The 13,297-nt window shown below is 40.6% G+C and overlaps 1 protein-coding gene across 3 annotated transcripts in view; it reads left to right on the top strand.

The window, feature by feature from the left end:
• LOC118391136 (delta-sarcoglycan-like) overlaps positions 1-9,982 on the top strand; it is a 284,512-nt gene extending 274,530 nt beyond the window's left edge. For all 3 annotated transcript variants that reach the window (XM_035782189.2, XM_035782190.2, XM_035782187.2), the window contains exons 7-8: positions 7,854-7,977; positions 9,608-9,982. In XM_035782189.2, the coding sequence (XP_035638082.1) occupies positions 7,854-7,977; positions 9,608-9,787 (304 nt within the window). In that variant the 3' untranslated portion in view covers positions 9,788-9,982. The remainder of the gene's footprint in view (positions 1-7,853; positions 7,978-9,607) is intronic.
• The last annotated feature ends 3,315 nt before the right edge of the window (positions 9,983-13,297 follow it).

The raw sequence follows: 13,297 nt of genomic DNA, 5'->3' as shown, positions 1-13,297 counted from the left end.
TTATATAGCACCTTTTAAGGACTCAAACCTCTTCTAGAACACAAAATGTCTCTGTAGGGCCTGGATACCCATCAAACTTTTGTTCACTTCAAAAATCACGTTGAAGACTTATATTAACCACACCTGTGAAAATTGCTACTCAACTATCAACTCACTTCTATTCAAGAAGAAGGTTTCACAAAAAGAAAGGACTCTAGCCTTTTAATAGAGGACTTGAACCCCTATAATAGAGAACAAAGACAAAGGCCTCAAACCTTTTCATAGAGAACAAAGGATGTCTGTAATAGAACAAAGGATTTGAACCCTTATACATTGCAGATCCATATCAATGAGCATTTAGAGCCACATGGAGCGCAAGCCACAAGCCTCCACCAACATATTATACGATACTATCTCGCTACCACCAAAACATGTAGGTACACACACACACATACACATTAATTGAAGTGTTGGGGAGGAAACAATAAGTGTACGTTGAGAGCCGGTTGTGTTTAAATTGCAGAGTTGGTGAGGTCACTAGTAATCTCTCTTAAAAGAATAGAATAGACAGAAGAAGATCTACATGCACACCCACAGACATACACATATAAACACACACACATATACACACACAGACACACATACAGTTGAAGTCGGAAGTTTACATACACTTAGGTTGGAGTCATTAAAACTTGTTTTTCAACCACTCCACAAATTTCTTGTTACCAAACTATAATGTTGGCAAGTCGGTCATGCACAATGACTTGTGCATGACACAAGTCATTTTTCCAACCATTGTTTACAGAGAGATTATTTCACTTACAATTCATTGTATCACAATTCCAGTGGCTCAGAAGTTTACATACACTAAGTTCATTGTGCCATTAAACAGCTTGGAAAATTCCAGAAAATGATGCCATGGCTTTAGAAGCTTCTGATAGGCTAATTGACATAATTTGAGTCAATTGCAGGTGTAGCTGTGGATGTATTTCAAGGCCTACCTTCAAACTCAGTGCCTCTTCACTTGACATCATGGGAAAATCAAAAGATAAAGAAAAATCTAAATCCAAATAATTGTAGACCTCCACAAGTCTGGTTCATCCTTGGGAACAATTTTCAAACGCCTGAAGGAACCACGTTCATCTGTACAAACAATAGTACGCAAGTATAAACATCATGAGACCACGCAGCTATCATACCGCTCAGGAAGGAGACACATTCTGTCTCCCAGAGATGAACGTAATTTGGTGTGAAACGTGCAAATCAATCGCAGAACAGCAAAGGACCTTGTGAAGATGCTGGAAGAAACAGGTACAAAAGTATCTATTTTCACAGTAAAACGAGTCCTATATCAACATAACCTGAAAGGCCGCTCAGCAAGGAAGAAGCCACTGCTCCAAAACCGTCATAAAGATGCCAGACTATGGTTTGCAACTGCACATGGGGACAAAGATCGTACTTTTTGGAGAAATGTCCTCTGGTCTGATGAAACAAATGGAGAACGGTTTGGCCATAATGACCATCGTTATGTTTGCAGGAATAAAGGGGAGGCTTGCAAGCCAAAGAACACAATCCCAACCATGAAGCACGGGGGTGGAAGCATCATGTTGTAGGGGTGCTTTGCTGCAGGAGGGACTGGTGCACTTCACAAAATAGATGGCTTCATGAGGAGGAAAATTATGTGGATATATTGAAGCAACATCTCAAGACATCAGTCAGGAAGTTAAAGCTTGGTCTCAAATGGGTCTTCCAAATGGACAATGACCCCAAGTATACTTCCAAAGTTGTGGCAAAATGGCTTAAGGGCAACAAAGTCAAGGTATTGGAGTGGCCATCACAAATCCTTGACCTCAATCCTAGTGTCCATAGTGTACCTATGATGAAAATTACAGGCCTCTCTCATATTTTTAAGTGGGAGAACTTGCACAATTGGTGGCTGACTAAATACTTTTTTATCCCGCTGAATACACACCCCCAGACACACACACATATACCCCCACACACACAGACACACACTCACTTCACCTTCCACCTTACCCCCTAAAAGAACTTAGTAAAGCCACAGACACAGAACTTCTCTCCCTCCCCCTGGCCCTGTCAGAGTGAGAGGAGAGAAGGCAACAGTGGGCTTACCCTCGCTGACAGGTGACACTGGTTATCAGCCCTGCCACCATGTACAGCGAACATTCTGACACCCATCAATCAAAAGGAACACACTATAAACACACAGTTCTCTCCCACTCCCTGACATCACCTCAAATATGTATTTATATACCGGGTTCTTGACATAGCTCACTCTAATATATTTACTGATGTACATATGATTCCTACTATGTCTTGTGTAAATTCATTTGGTGTAGATACATATAGATTGCATTTGGATTACTGTTACAGTGCTATTTGGGTTGTTAATTGGAGAAAGAGTGGAGAGAGAGACAGAGAGACAAGCAGAGAGTATTCCATGACAAATGTATAATATTGCTTCCAGAGATATGACTTTGTGTGATGACTCATCCATCATTTATGGCGCTTTTGAAATGATCATTTAAAAACGTTCTGTCAGAAAAGGACAGATCACTTTGAATGATGCTCCGAAGCTCCTGCATACAATTCCCAGTGTAATTGTTGGTTGTAGGCTAGGGCTTTTTCTTCTATTTATGCATTATTTTATGACAAATGGGCAATTGAAAATGAGATATGGCCGAAACTATCCAATTACATTAGAAAGAGGGGTGAGCACAGTGGAGCATGAGTACAAATCTAATCTTTACGTAATGTGTTGGAATCCTTGGCAGGTAAGAATTCAGGATCCCACCATGTTCTATTTTGAGTGTGATATTCTCCCAATCCCTGCAAATGTTATAGAATTTGACCAATAACCATCATCATATGTCTATGGTTGATGTTAATGTGTCATCCATAGGACATGTCCTTCTACTGAATGCATTTCTCACTTATGGCAGTAGAAAGGAGGTCAGGACTATTTGACAGATGTCCTGACCCGTTCTCTACACAGATACAAACAAAACAATATGACGCCTAGCCTGAGAGCAAAAAAGCACCACAATAACTCCTTGAACATGGAATGTGCTCTCAGGAAGTAATGTGACATTAAGCCATAAATGGCTTTCTTTGAAAACGGAGCCGCCCTTTATCCAGATTTATTGTTTGACCGCTATAACTGTTTTACCTTTGAGCAGAGTTTTGGAGGTAATTTGTAATCATTAAAACAAATGCTGTGACTGTAGTTGTGAGTGCTGACCCAATGGGGTCAGCACTCCCATCCACACTACAATAAGCCCCAGACCTGTCAGACAAACCACCTTTTTAAAGTATATATTTATCAGAGTAATTGATCCTTCGCTAAACCCTCCCCAGAGTTTTAGGGAACCAACCACAGTACTCAAATAGATAGCAACTGTCGCCTGTAACATCTGCATCCAACTCACACTCTCAAACACGTAGATCCCCTGAACGCAGCTCACTTTCCAGCCCCCTTTCCAGCTCACACTCTCAAACACAATGGCAAAAACAGATTGTTTTCAAAACATGTATGTTTATATAGATACATAATTGAACAGTGCACCAGGAGATGCACATCACGTCTACCTTGGCCTCTTCCATTATTCCCAACACAACCTTAATTTCTTGGTCAAGCATCTGATTAGTTGACTCTCTGTGATCCTGAGACAATGCCAAGGATGCTGTTGCTGTAACGTTGTGTCTTGTAATCTGTTTTATTTTCCCTCCAGAAGCATCTGAGGCACACAGCACACCCCCGACCCTGAATACAGATAGACAGCCAGGCTGAGGCTCACAATCATTGGCTTTTCAAAGAGGAAGAGCACTTTGGGCTATAAGATTAATGCATGGGAGTGGCTTTGATTTTCATAACAATAAATGCTTTTTGAAATTCCTTTTTTCTAAATCTAACCAATGATGGCATAGTTATTTTTGTTTCGACTATTTTCCGATCACAATATGGCAGCTAAACCCAACATGAAATGTTTTCTCCTTCAGTAGAGATAGTCTGACGATCTTGCTCATCCTCCTACACTGACGTCAAACTCCAAACAAAGTAGTGTCATGTTGTGTTGATCCTCTTTGAAAGGACATGGTGTACCATCACAGCGTTATTCTGTTAATCTAAGTTTTAGCAGACACACTTAGCTATGTTTTCTGTCAAAGAGTGGACATTATGTCCACATGCAAACTCCCTGGTTGGTACAATTTAATTGCACTTACAGTGCATTCGGTTAGTATTCAGATCCAGTGACTTTTTTCACATTTTGTTCCGTCACAGCTTTACTCTAAAATTGATTTAAAAAAAACTTTTCCTCATCAATCTACACACAATACGTCACAATGTCAAAGCAAAAACATAGAAATGTTTGCAAATTTCTATTCCCTTTACTCAGTACTTTGTTGAAACACCTTTGGCAGTGATTACAGCCTTGAGTCTTCTTGGGTATGATGCTACAAGCTATCCTTTACTCAGTACTTTGTTGAAACACCTTTGACAGTGATTACAGCCTCGATTCTTCTTGGGTATGATGCTACAAGCTATCCTTTACTCAGTATTTTGTTGAAACACCTTTGACAGTGATTACAGCCTCGATTCTTCTTGGGTATGATGCTACAAGCTATCCTTTACTCAGTACTTTGTTGAAACACCTTTGACAGTGATTACAGCCTCGAGTCTTACTTGGGTATGATGCTACAAGCTATCCTTTACTCAGTACTTTGTTGAAACACCTTTGACAGTGATTACAGCCTCGAGTCTTCTTGGGTATGATGCTACAAGTTATCCTCTCAAGCTCTGTCAGGTTGGATGGGAACCGTTGCTGCACATATATTCTTCAGGTCTCTCCAGAGATGTTTGATTGGGTTCAAGTCCAGGCTCTGGCTGAGCCAGTTAAGGACATTCAGAGACTTGTCCCGAAAGCCACTCCTGTATTGTCCAGGCTGTGTGCTTAGGATCGTTGTCTTGTTGGAAGGTAAATATTCACCCCAGTCTGAGGTCCCGAGTTCTCTGGAGCAGGTTTTCAAGGATCTCCGTTCATCTTTCCCTTGATCCTGACTAGTCTCTCAGTACCTGCCGCTGAAAAACATCCACACAGCATGATGCTGCCACCACCATGCTTCACCGTAGGGATGGTGCCAGGTTTCCTCCAGACGTGAGGCTTGGCCTTAAGGCCAAATAGTTCAATCTTGGTTTCATCAGACCAGAGAATCTTGTTTCTCATGGTCTGAGAGTCCTTTAGGTGCCTTTTGGCAAACTCCAAGCGGGCTGTCATGTACCTTTTACTGAGGAGTGGCTTCCGTCTGGCCACTCTACCATAAAGGCTTGATTGGTGGAGTGCTGCAGAGATGGTTGTACTTCTGGGAGGTTCTCCCATCTCCACAGAGGAACTCTGGAGCTCTGTCAGAGTGACCATTTGGGTTCATGGTCACCTCACTGACGAAGGCCCTTCTCCCCGATTTCTCAATATGAACTTATTTTCTTTGCATTATTCTAGGTCTGACAACACTGCATCCTTTTGGTTATTTTGACCAGTTGCCATTTTCTGCAAATAAATGCAATATTTTTATTTGGAATTTGGGAGAAATGTTGTCATTAGTTTTATAGAATAAAACAACATTTTTAATTTGACTCAAAAACATATCTATAAATAGTAAAACCAGAGAAAATGATATTTTTGCAGTGGTCTCTTCATTTTTTCCTGAGCTGTATATACATATTTATATATTTTTTTAACAAAAATTCTAAAACCTGTTTTCTCTTTGTCATTATGGGGTATTGTGTGTAGATTGATGAGGACTTTTTCCCTATAACTTTTAGAATAAGTCTGTAACGTAACAAAATGTGGAAAAAGTCAAGGCGTCTGAATATTTTCCAAATGCACTGTATGTTACAGTAACTAACATGCTTGTGCTAGGTAAATGGTCATTTGGAACACAACTACAGGATCAATATGAGTGTTTGTATATAACCTTCACTCATTCACTAGCAATGTGACAGCCAGGCTTATATGGGCATTTGATGAAGGAACACTTTGTCCATTAATGAAATCCTTGAATAGGATTGTGCAGGGGAGAGACAAAAAATGGAAGAGTCAAGTGATGAAAATAACCACACATCCCACCAATCATCTGTGCTTTGATTCAAGGGGAAAATGTTTGATATTTCCAATTACATTCTTAGATGGTGAACATCTCCTAGATGTTAAACACATCTACTTAATGTTAAATACAACATATCCGTTCTTCATTCATCTTCATATCAGTGTACAACTTAAGACCCATTTATAGCTGGTTCTAACATGCGTCCTTTGTCCTGATCTTGTCCATATTCTGATTGTGCCCATCTTTTCAGACGTGTCTAGACATGATATTAAAATGTGTCTCTTTTCCATCCATGCTGACAGAACTTCCTGGTCCCTCCCTGTATGCAAGTTACTTGATATATTTAAAATATGTACATATATATTAGTTTACTTTAAGACACATTGATGCCATAAGTCAATGGTCAAAAGAAGCATATTAGCACTAGGTATAAAAATTGCGTTTTTTTCTCTCAATGGCTGACGATTGCAGAGATTGCAGTGTGATAACAGTTACATGGCCTCTCATTTAACACCTGAGGTGTAATTTAGGGTTGTGTCTCAGTCGCTAGATATGTAGCCTGTTTTGACATCCTGCCCACATTATTTCCGACTGCCTGAATCTTATAAGCTTTATTGATTTCCCAGTGTCATTGCACAGCATTCGGTGGCCATTATGTTCTTATAATAATAACCCAGGCCCCTTTGTTGTCTTTTCTGTCCTCTTTTTTCCAATGTTAACAAGTCAGATGGCAGTAATAGCCTAGAATATTATAATATGATATATTTAAGCAATAAGGCCCGAGGAGGTGTGGTATATGGCCAAAATACCACAGCTATGGGCTGGTCTTATGCACGACACATCGCGGAGTGCCTGGATACAGCCCTTAGCTGTGGTATATTGGCCATATATCACAGACTCCCGAGGTGCCTTATTGCTATTATAAACTGGTTACCAACATAATTAGAGCAGTAAAAATAAACGTTTTGTCATATATGTGGTATACGGTCTGATATACCATGGCTGTCAGCCAATCAGTATTCAGGGCACGAACCACCCAGTTTATAAAATATAATAATATGATACAGTATATAACATAATAATACAATACTAGAATATAGTCAAGTAATATCACAGCAATATGTAAGGGACATTTGATATAATTCAAGATCCTTCATCTAGCATTCTTCTCCCTCCCCTTCATTATTTAAATGTTTAAGTAAGGTCAACCAAACCCGTTTAATATGAATAAAGAAGACAGCTACTTATTGGAATATAAATGCTGCTAGTTGTTTGTTTGGCCATGTGATCGATACTTCATTTCCTTGTTGGGCAGCGGCTGAGGCTGGCAGGGGCCAGAGAAAAACTTCACCTGCAGCCACAACCTCTTATCTTAGATTACTGTCTACTGTCTCCATATCTTCGTTCCAGGCTCTGGTTCATATCTCCATTCACTGACTGAGGAATAACAACACTCCCCAGAAGTTATACTCTGATATGAGATCCTGGGACAATGGAAGCCCGTTATACTATGAACAACAGACACATGTTATTGTATGAAGAAAAACGATTAGCAAAAGTCCTGATGTAGTGAGTACACCTGACACTTTCACTTGCTGTTTGTTTTTCTGTTTGTGTGTCATGTGTTTCAGTAACAGCAGTCGTAGCTACCAAGGGGCATCATTTTTTCTGTTTTCTCCCAGGCTCTATCTTGGATATTATTTACTATATATTGTCATTGTTGGAATTGTCTCTTCTCTCTCTTCCAGGCTGGAGTCTCCCACGCGGTCTCTGTACATGGAGGCCCCTAAAGGAATCCAGATCCTAGCAGAGGCAGGGGACATCCAGGCCACGTGTAGAAGTGACCTACGCCTGGAGTCCAAAGACGGAGAGGTAGGGGACCCATTTTCCCAACTTTTATCTTTTCATCTTTCCATCCTCCTCCCTTAAAGTAGTCACTGATCTAAAGGATTTCACTCGATAGCTTTCATTTTCAAGTTATATCAGATCAGTTCATCACTGATGTCATGAAGGAAGGAGGTCAGGAAGGAAGTAAAGCTGCATTAAGAGTTCTCACACTGTGTATACTCTACATCTGTATATCTGTCTGTCAATGTTATGATGTGAGGAAAATGTGAATGAGGGTAAAACTTAATTTGTCCTATTGTTCCCCTTGTTCCGAAGTTTAATAAGAAGACTTAATAGAATCATGTGACTAGATGATATAACACATAAACAGAGGCCCCTCTCCATTTTATGGACTTGATGTGACTTATATCAGACATTTTAGTGCTTTGCTATATCTGTCTGTGAGGTCTCTGCACTCACACTCCATTTGAGAAGCCTTCCAACTGTCCATGTGTCACCTGCCTGATGTGTGGACAGACACCTCACAGACAGCTCTCGCTCTCTAGGAGCCCCTTGACACTTCCAACCACAATTAGTGGTGAGGTTTGCCTATTAGAGACCTGCCCATCCCCCAACCTTTCTCTCACTGCAGAGATTTGCTCAATAGCAGATGTGTGGAGAAGTCAGCTGAGACTCCCTGCTTAAGTGTTTCAGGTCATTTGATGGGAATGCTTCCCCCAGGCGCCTGATAATGACTCCTTTTACCTTTTTATATATGGAGCAGTTCCACTCCCGGTCGGGCAAATATACAAGCCCAGTCCCGGGAGGGCGAGGGGGGTTAGAGAGATGGGATTTAGACTGGGTGGATGGTAAAGTTGGGTGGAAGAGAAGAAATACGATTTCAAATGGTAATGTCAAATTAAAGTTAGAAGTTATTGCTGGAATTGAAAGGTACACTCTTAGGAAAAAGGGTTCCAAAATGTTTTTTTTCAGCTGTCCCCATAGGATAACCTTTTTGGTTCCAGGTAGAACCCTTTTGGGTTCCATGTTATACATGGAACCCATAAGGGTTCTACCTTGAACCAAAAGGGTTCTATGTGGACCCAAAAATGGTTCTTCAAAGGGTTCTCCTATGGGGTCAGCCGAAGAACCCTTTTAGGTTTGAGATAGAAGAAAAGGTGCTAAGAGTGTAGCTTAAACGCCTGGGTATAGATTTGTTAATCTTAAATCATGAAGGAGCGCTCAAAGATGAGTTAGGTGTGTGACCGTTAAGAGGTTATTGCCTGTAATGGCTTTGTTAGCCGATAGCCACTTTTCTTCAGCCCAGAAGCATGGCAGAGATGCCTTTAGCAAAATTTAGAGTTGTGTTTTGTTTTCTACAATGAACAGATCATGCAAACCAAACAGATCTACAGTATATTGTCAACAGTGCTTTGAGTGATCTATCATCTCAAGCTCATTATAATTGTCTTGTTGTTAGGTAGAGGAGGCTATACTTGGTGATTTGTGAACAAATACATTGGTGGAGTCACACACACAGTTCTCTCTCTCATGCTCTCTCGCTCTCTCTCTCTCTCTACTCTTTCTCACTAACTCAGCAACCTACCCACCTACACATACTGTAAGTAAATAAAAATCCCTCTGCCTTTATCTTCCCTTGTCTCCTCTTGGTCAGATCAATCTGGACGCACGGAGGATCAGGCTGCTGCGTCTGCCGGAGGGCAAGGCCTCTCCATCGGGGACCACCTCCAGACAAACTGTCTATGAGGTGTGCGTCTGTCCCAATGGAAAACTCTTCCTCTCACAGGCCGGGAAAGGCTCCACCTGCCAGATCAGCAACAACGTCTGCCTCTAGAACACATACACACACAAAAAATATGCACACACACACAAACACACACACACACAGAAACATTTGCACGCACACACACAAGCACTGAAACATACACACACATACATGTATACTGAAACACACACACACACATTGAAACACACGTACACACGCTGAAACACATACACATATAGATCATACCGACACACATTGTTATCAAACACAACACACACACACACACACACACACACACACACACACACACACACACACACACACACACACACACACACACACACACACACACACACACACACACACACACACACACACACACACACACACACACACAGAGAGAGAGAGAGACACATACACAGAGACACACGCACACACAGAGAGACGCATACACAGACACACACACACACACACACACACACACACACACACACACACACACACACACACACACACACACACACACACACACACACACACACACACACACACACACACACACACACACACACACACACACACAAAGTGTTCTGTCCCTCCTAACAACCCTCTGGCAGAAACTGAGAGGGATTCTCCTGCGATTTACAAAGAGACACTCAGAGTGACAATGTTATGTTCGCTGTCCTGAAGACAATTTCAGTACCAGAATCACTAGGGTGATCACCCACATTTAGAAACCCTGCAATATCCTGCCATTTTACACTCTTTGCTTGAAGTGATCTACCACACATGTGGTGATAGAAGGCTCATTGCTATTTTGTTCTATGATACATTTTTTCCAGTTTGTTAGCAGTTCTAACAAATATTGTCTCTTGTTTTGAAACATGAAGTGTGTGTCAATGGCATTTTCTTTTGTGAATGATTTTGATTGTGAATGTGTCAAGCTTGGTAACACTTGCATATCATGTCAATTCACGTAAATGTCGACTTTATAGAATAATGAAGAGAACAACAGCAGCACAGATTTTTAACCCACACAGCTAAGGGAACATTATGGTAAACATTGAGTATATCTCATTATATACCAGAGTATATACTGTAAATATACCATAAATACCATAGAGAGCATATCTGCAAATCTGTGTATGCGACCAATAAACTTTGATTTGATTTGATGGAGATGTGATGGTCTTCATAGGTGATCACCCTACCATTTCCTCGTACTGGGACTGAACCATTGTGACCCACTCTGTTCAAAGAGGGGAAATTGTGCCTGTGCCTTATATCAATGCACTTGTGGCAAGGAGAAGCACATCACACAGACTTTCTTTTGTTAATGAGTACATTCGATTTTTCCTTTCGGTTAAATCCGCTTTGTGTGTAGAGGATGGGAATGCAAAGATATCTGATTCACCCAACTGCATGCACCCACACCCTCTTTCTCCCTCTCCTTTTCTCATATTTTTTCAGTGGTTTAATCCCTTTGACAATAATATTTGGGCCAACATATTGGTAAACACACAATCACATCTGTGTGTGTCAAGGACATATCCTCGATAAATGGAGAATATGCTCTTTTGCAAATTCAAGCTTTTATAATATCATGTGTTTTTGTAAAAAATAAAAAAAAGATTGAATAAGTAAAGATCTTGATATTCTACAGGTACGCATGTATAGTGTACAATGTTTGCCTTTTGGGAGAAGTGATATTGCTTTTTCGTTATTTTGGTCCTCTTCTTTGTGTGAACTTCTCACATGCTGAGCTCAATAGTACATATGAATCCTAGCCCATTTTGTTTGGCAGTTGGGGGTGAGATCTTTGCATTCCTCGTGTGTTGTGTGGAATTTGTTCTACTAAAAGCTTCTTTTTTTTTTTTGCCTTTTATCGACTGTGTATTTGGCTCTACTTGTTCAATGATGCTCAGAGTAACCGACACACAAACCAAAAAGTGGAGGGGCCCTTACTATGACTTGATACATAGTCATCTTGTACAGTACTCATTGAGTACTTGTCCTTAGCTCCCATACACTGCAATCCTCCTGAAGCAATCTGAAGTGAACAGTGTCTGTGTTCAAGTTTATTAGAGAGAAAATGGATGTACTCAAGTCCACTTTGCCTTGCATCGACGTCCTCTTCCTTTACTCCATTTCAATGGGGCTGTTTGCCTCAGCTGAGACCACTCGTTATAAGTGCAGCATCCCTGCTGAGGAAAGCAATACAGTCTTCAGAAGGTTTTTTTACAGCTGGGTTTTTACAGCTCTGTCAATGTTGTGCTACTGTATATTCAAGAGATGTTACGTTTTGTATTGGCTCTGTAAAATGTATTTTTTTTCTCCACATAAAAGCCTTTTATTAATTTAGATTTCAGACGCACACACTGTAAAATGCCACTGAGTATTGCTGATAGTATATAATAAACTAAATGTCAAGATGACTGAAGCATTTCCCCAGGCATATTGAATTTGGTCTGTTTTATACAGTTATTGTTGTCTGAAAAGCAGATCAGTTGACCCAAACAACAGCATTCTTATATTTCAGTGTTCTGCACCATAGAAAAGTTATGACACAGACACACACAAAGCGTACAAACATGAGTGTGTCCAGTGCTAATTGACTAGATCAGAGGACTGTATCAACACCACTCAAATTAAGTTTAACTCCCCTTTTCCTCCTCATTATAGTGAGACAGACTATCCAGAGTGTTTGATGTGTGTTTTGATTGGTTACGAACTGGGCAAATGGCTGCCGTGAGCCTCATTAGCAAGTATTTGCTAAGTGCCCGGTCACTGGTTGCCTCTGCCACAACCCCAATAACAGACTAAGGATTGCAAAACATTAAAAGCGGCCCTAGTCCTCGACTACTCTCCTGTCCACTGCACATACATGTCATTCTGACTCCAGTTATTAGATTGTCTCTGTTTGTAATTATAAAACAGCGTTTCCAAACCCCAGTCCTCGAGTGCCCCAACAAACTCACCTGATTCAACTCATTGAGGGCTTGTTGACAAGTTGAATCAGGTGTCCATGTCCAGGGTTACAACAAAAATGTGTGCTGTTGGGTGTACTTGAGGACTGGAGTTGGGAAACACTGCTCTAAAATAAATACTGATCAATGACAGTGCTTCTGGGTACACAAATGAATAACCACTATTATGGAGCACTTCCTGTAGAATTATTCTAATGAGAGACACTGTTAATCATTGCCTTCGTTCAAGTCTGTCTTCTGGCCTACTGAAAGAAGATAAAGGATGGGGGATGGGGGACTTTAGAATCAGATTTTCCAAAAGTGCTTGATCAACACAGTTCACACTTAGCTTCAGAAGGATTATCTAAGACCCTTTACATGTTTTGTGAGAATTTCCCTGCAACTATAGCAGAAAAGCAAACTCAAAAGTCTCATAAGGGTCCATCATTTGACAATAGCTACAGTATGTTTCCTTTAACTGGTCCAGTGATTTTTGGTCAACATTTAGAAAGTGACAATTGTCTGCTGGGGTGCATTTCTATTTAACTTTCTTTAAAAAAAAGTTGTTTCCATTACCCATTTAGGAAAATTGTGCATTAAGAAATTGGCGACA

This window comes from Oncorhynchus keta, chromosome 12, assembly GCF_023373465.1.
Source record: "Oncorhynchus keta strain PuntledgeMale-10-30-2019 chromosome 12, Oket_V2, whole genome shotgun sequence".
Taxonomy (NCBI): Eukaryota; Metazoa; Chordata; class Actinopteri; order Salmoniformes; family Salmonidae; genus Oncorhynchus; species Oncorhynchus keta.
This window is presented reverse-complemented; position numbering and strand designations above follow the sequence as displayed.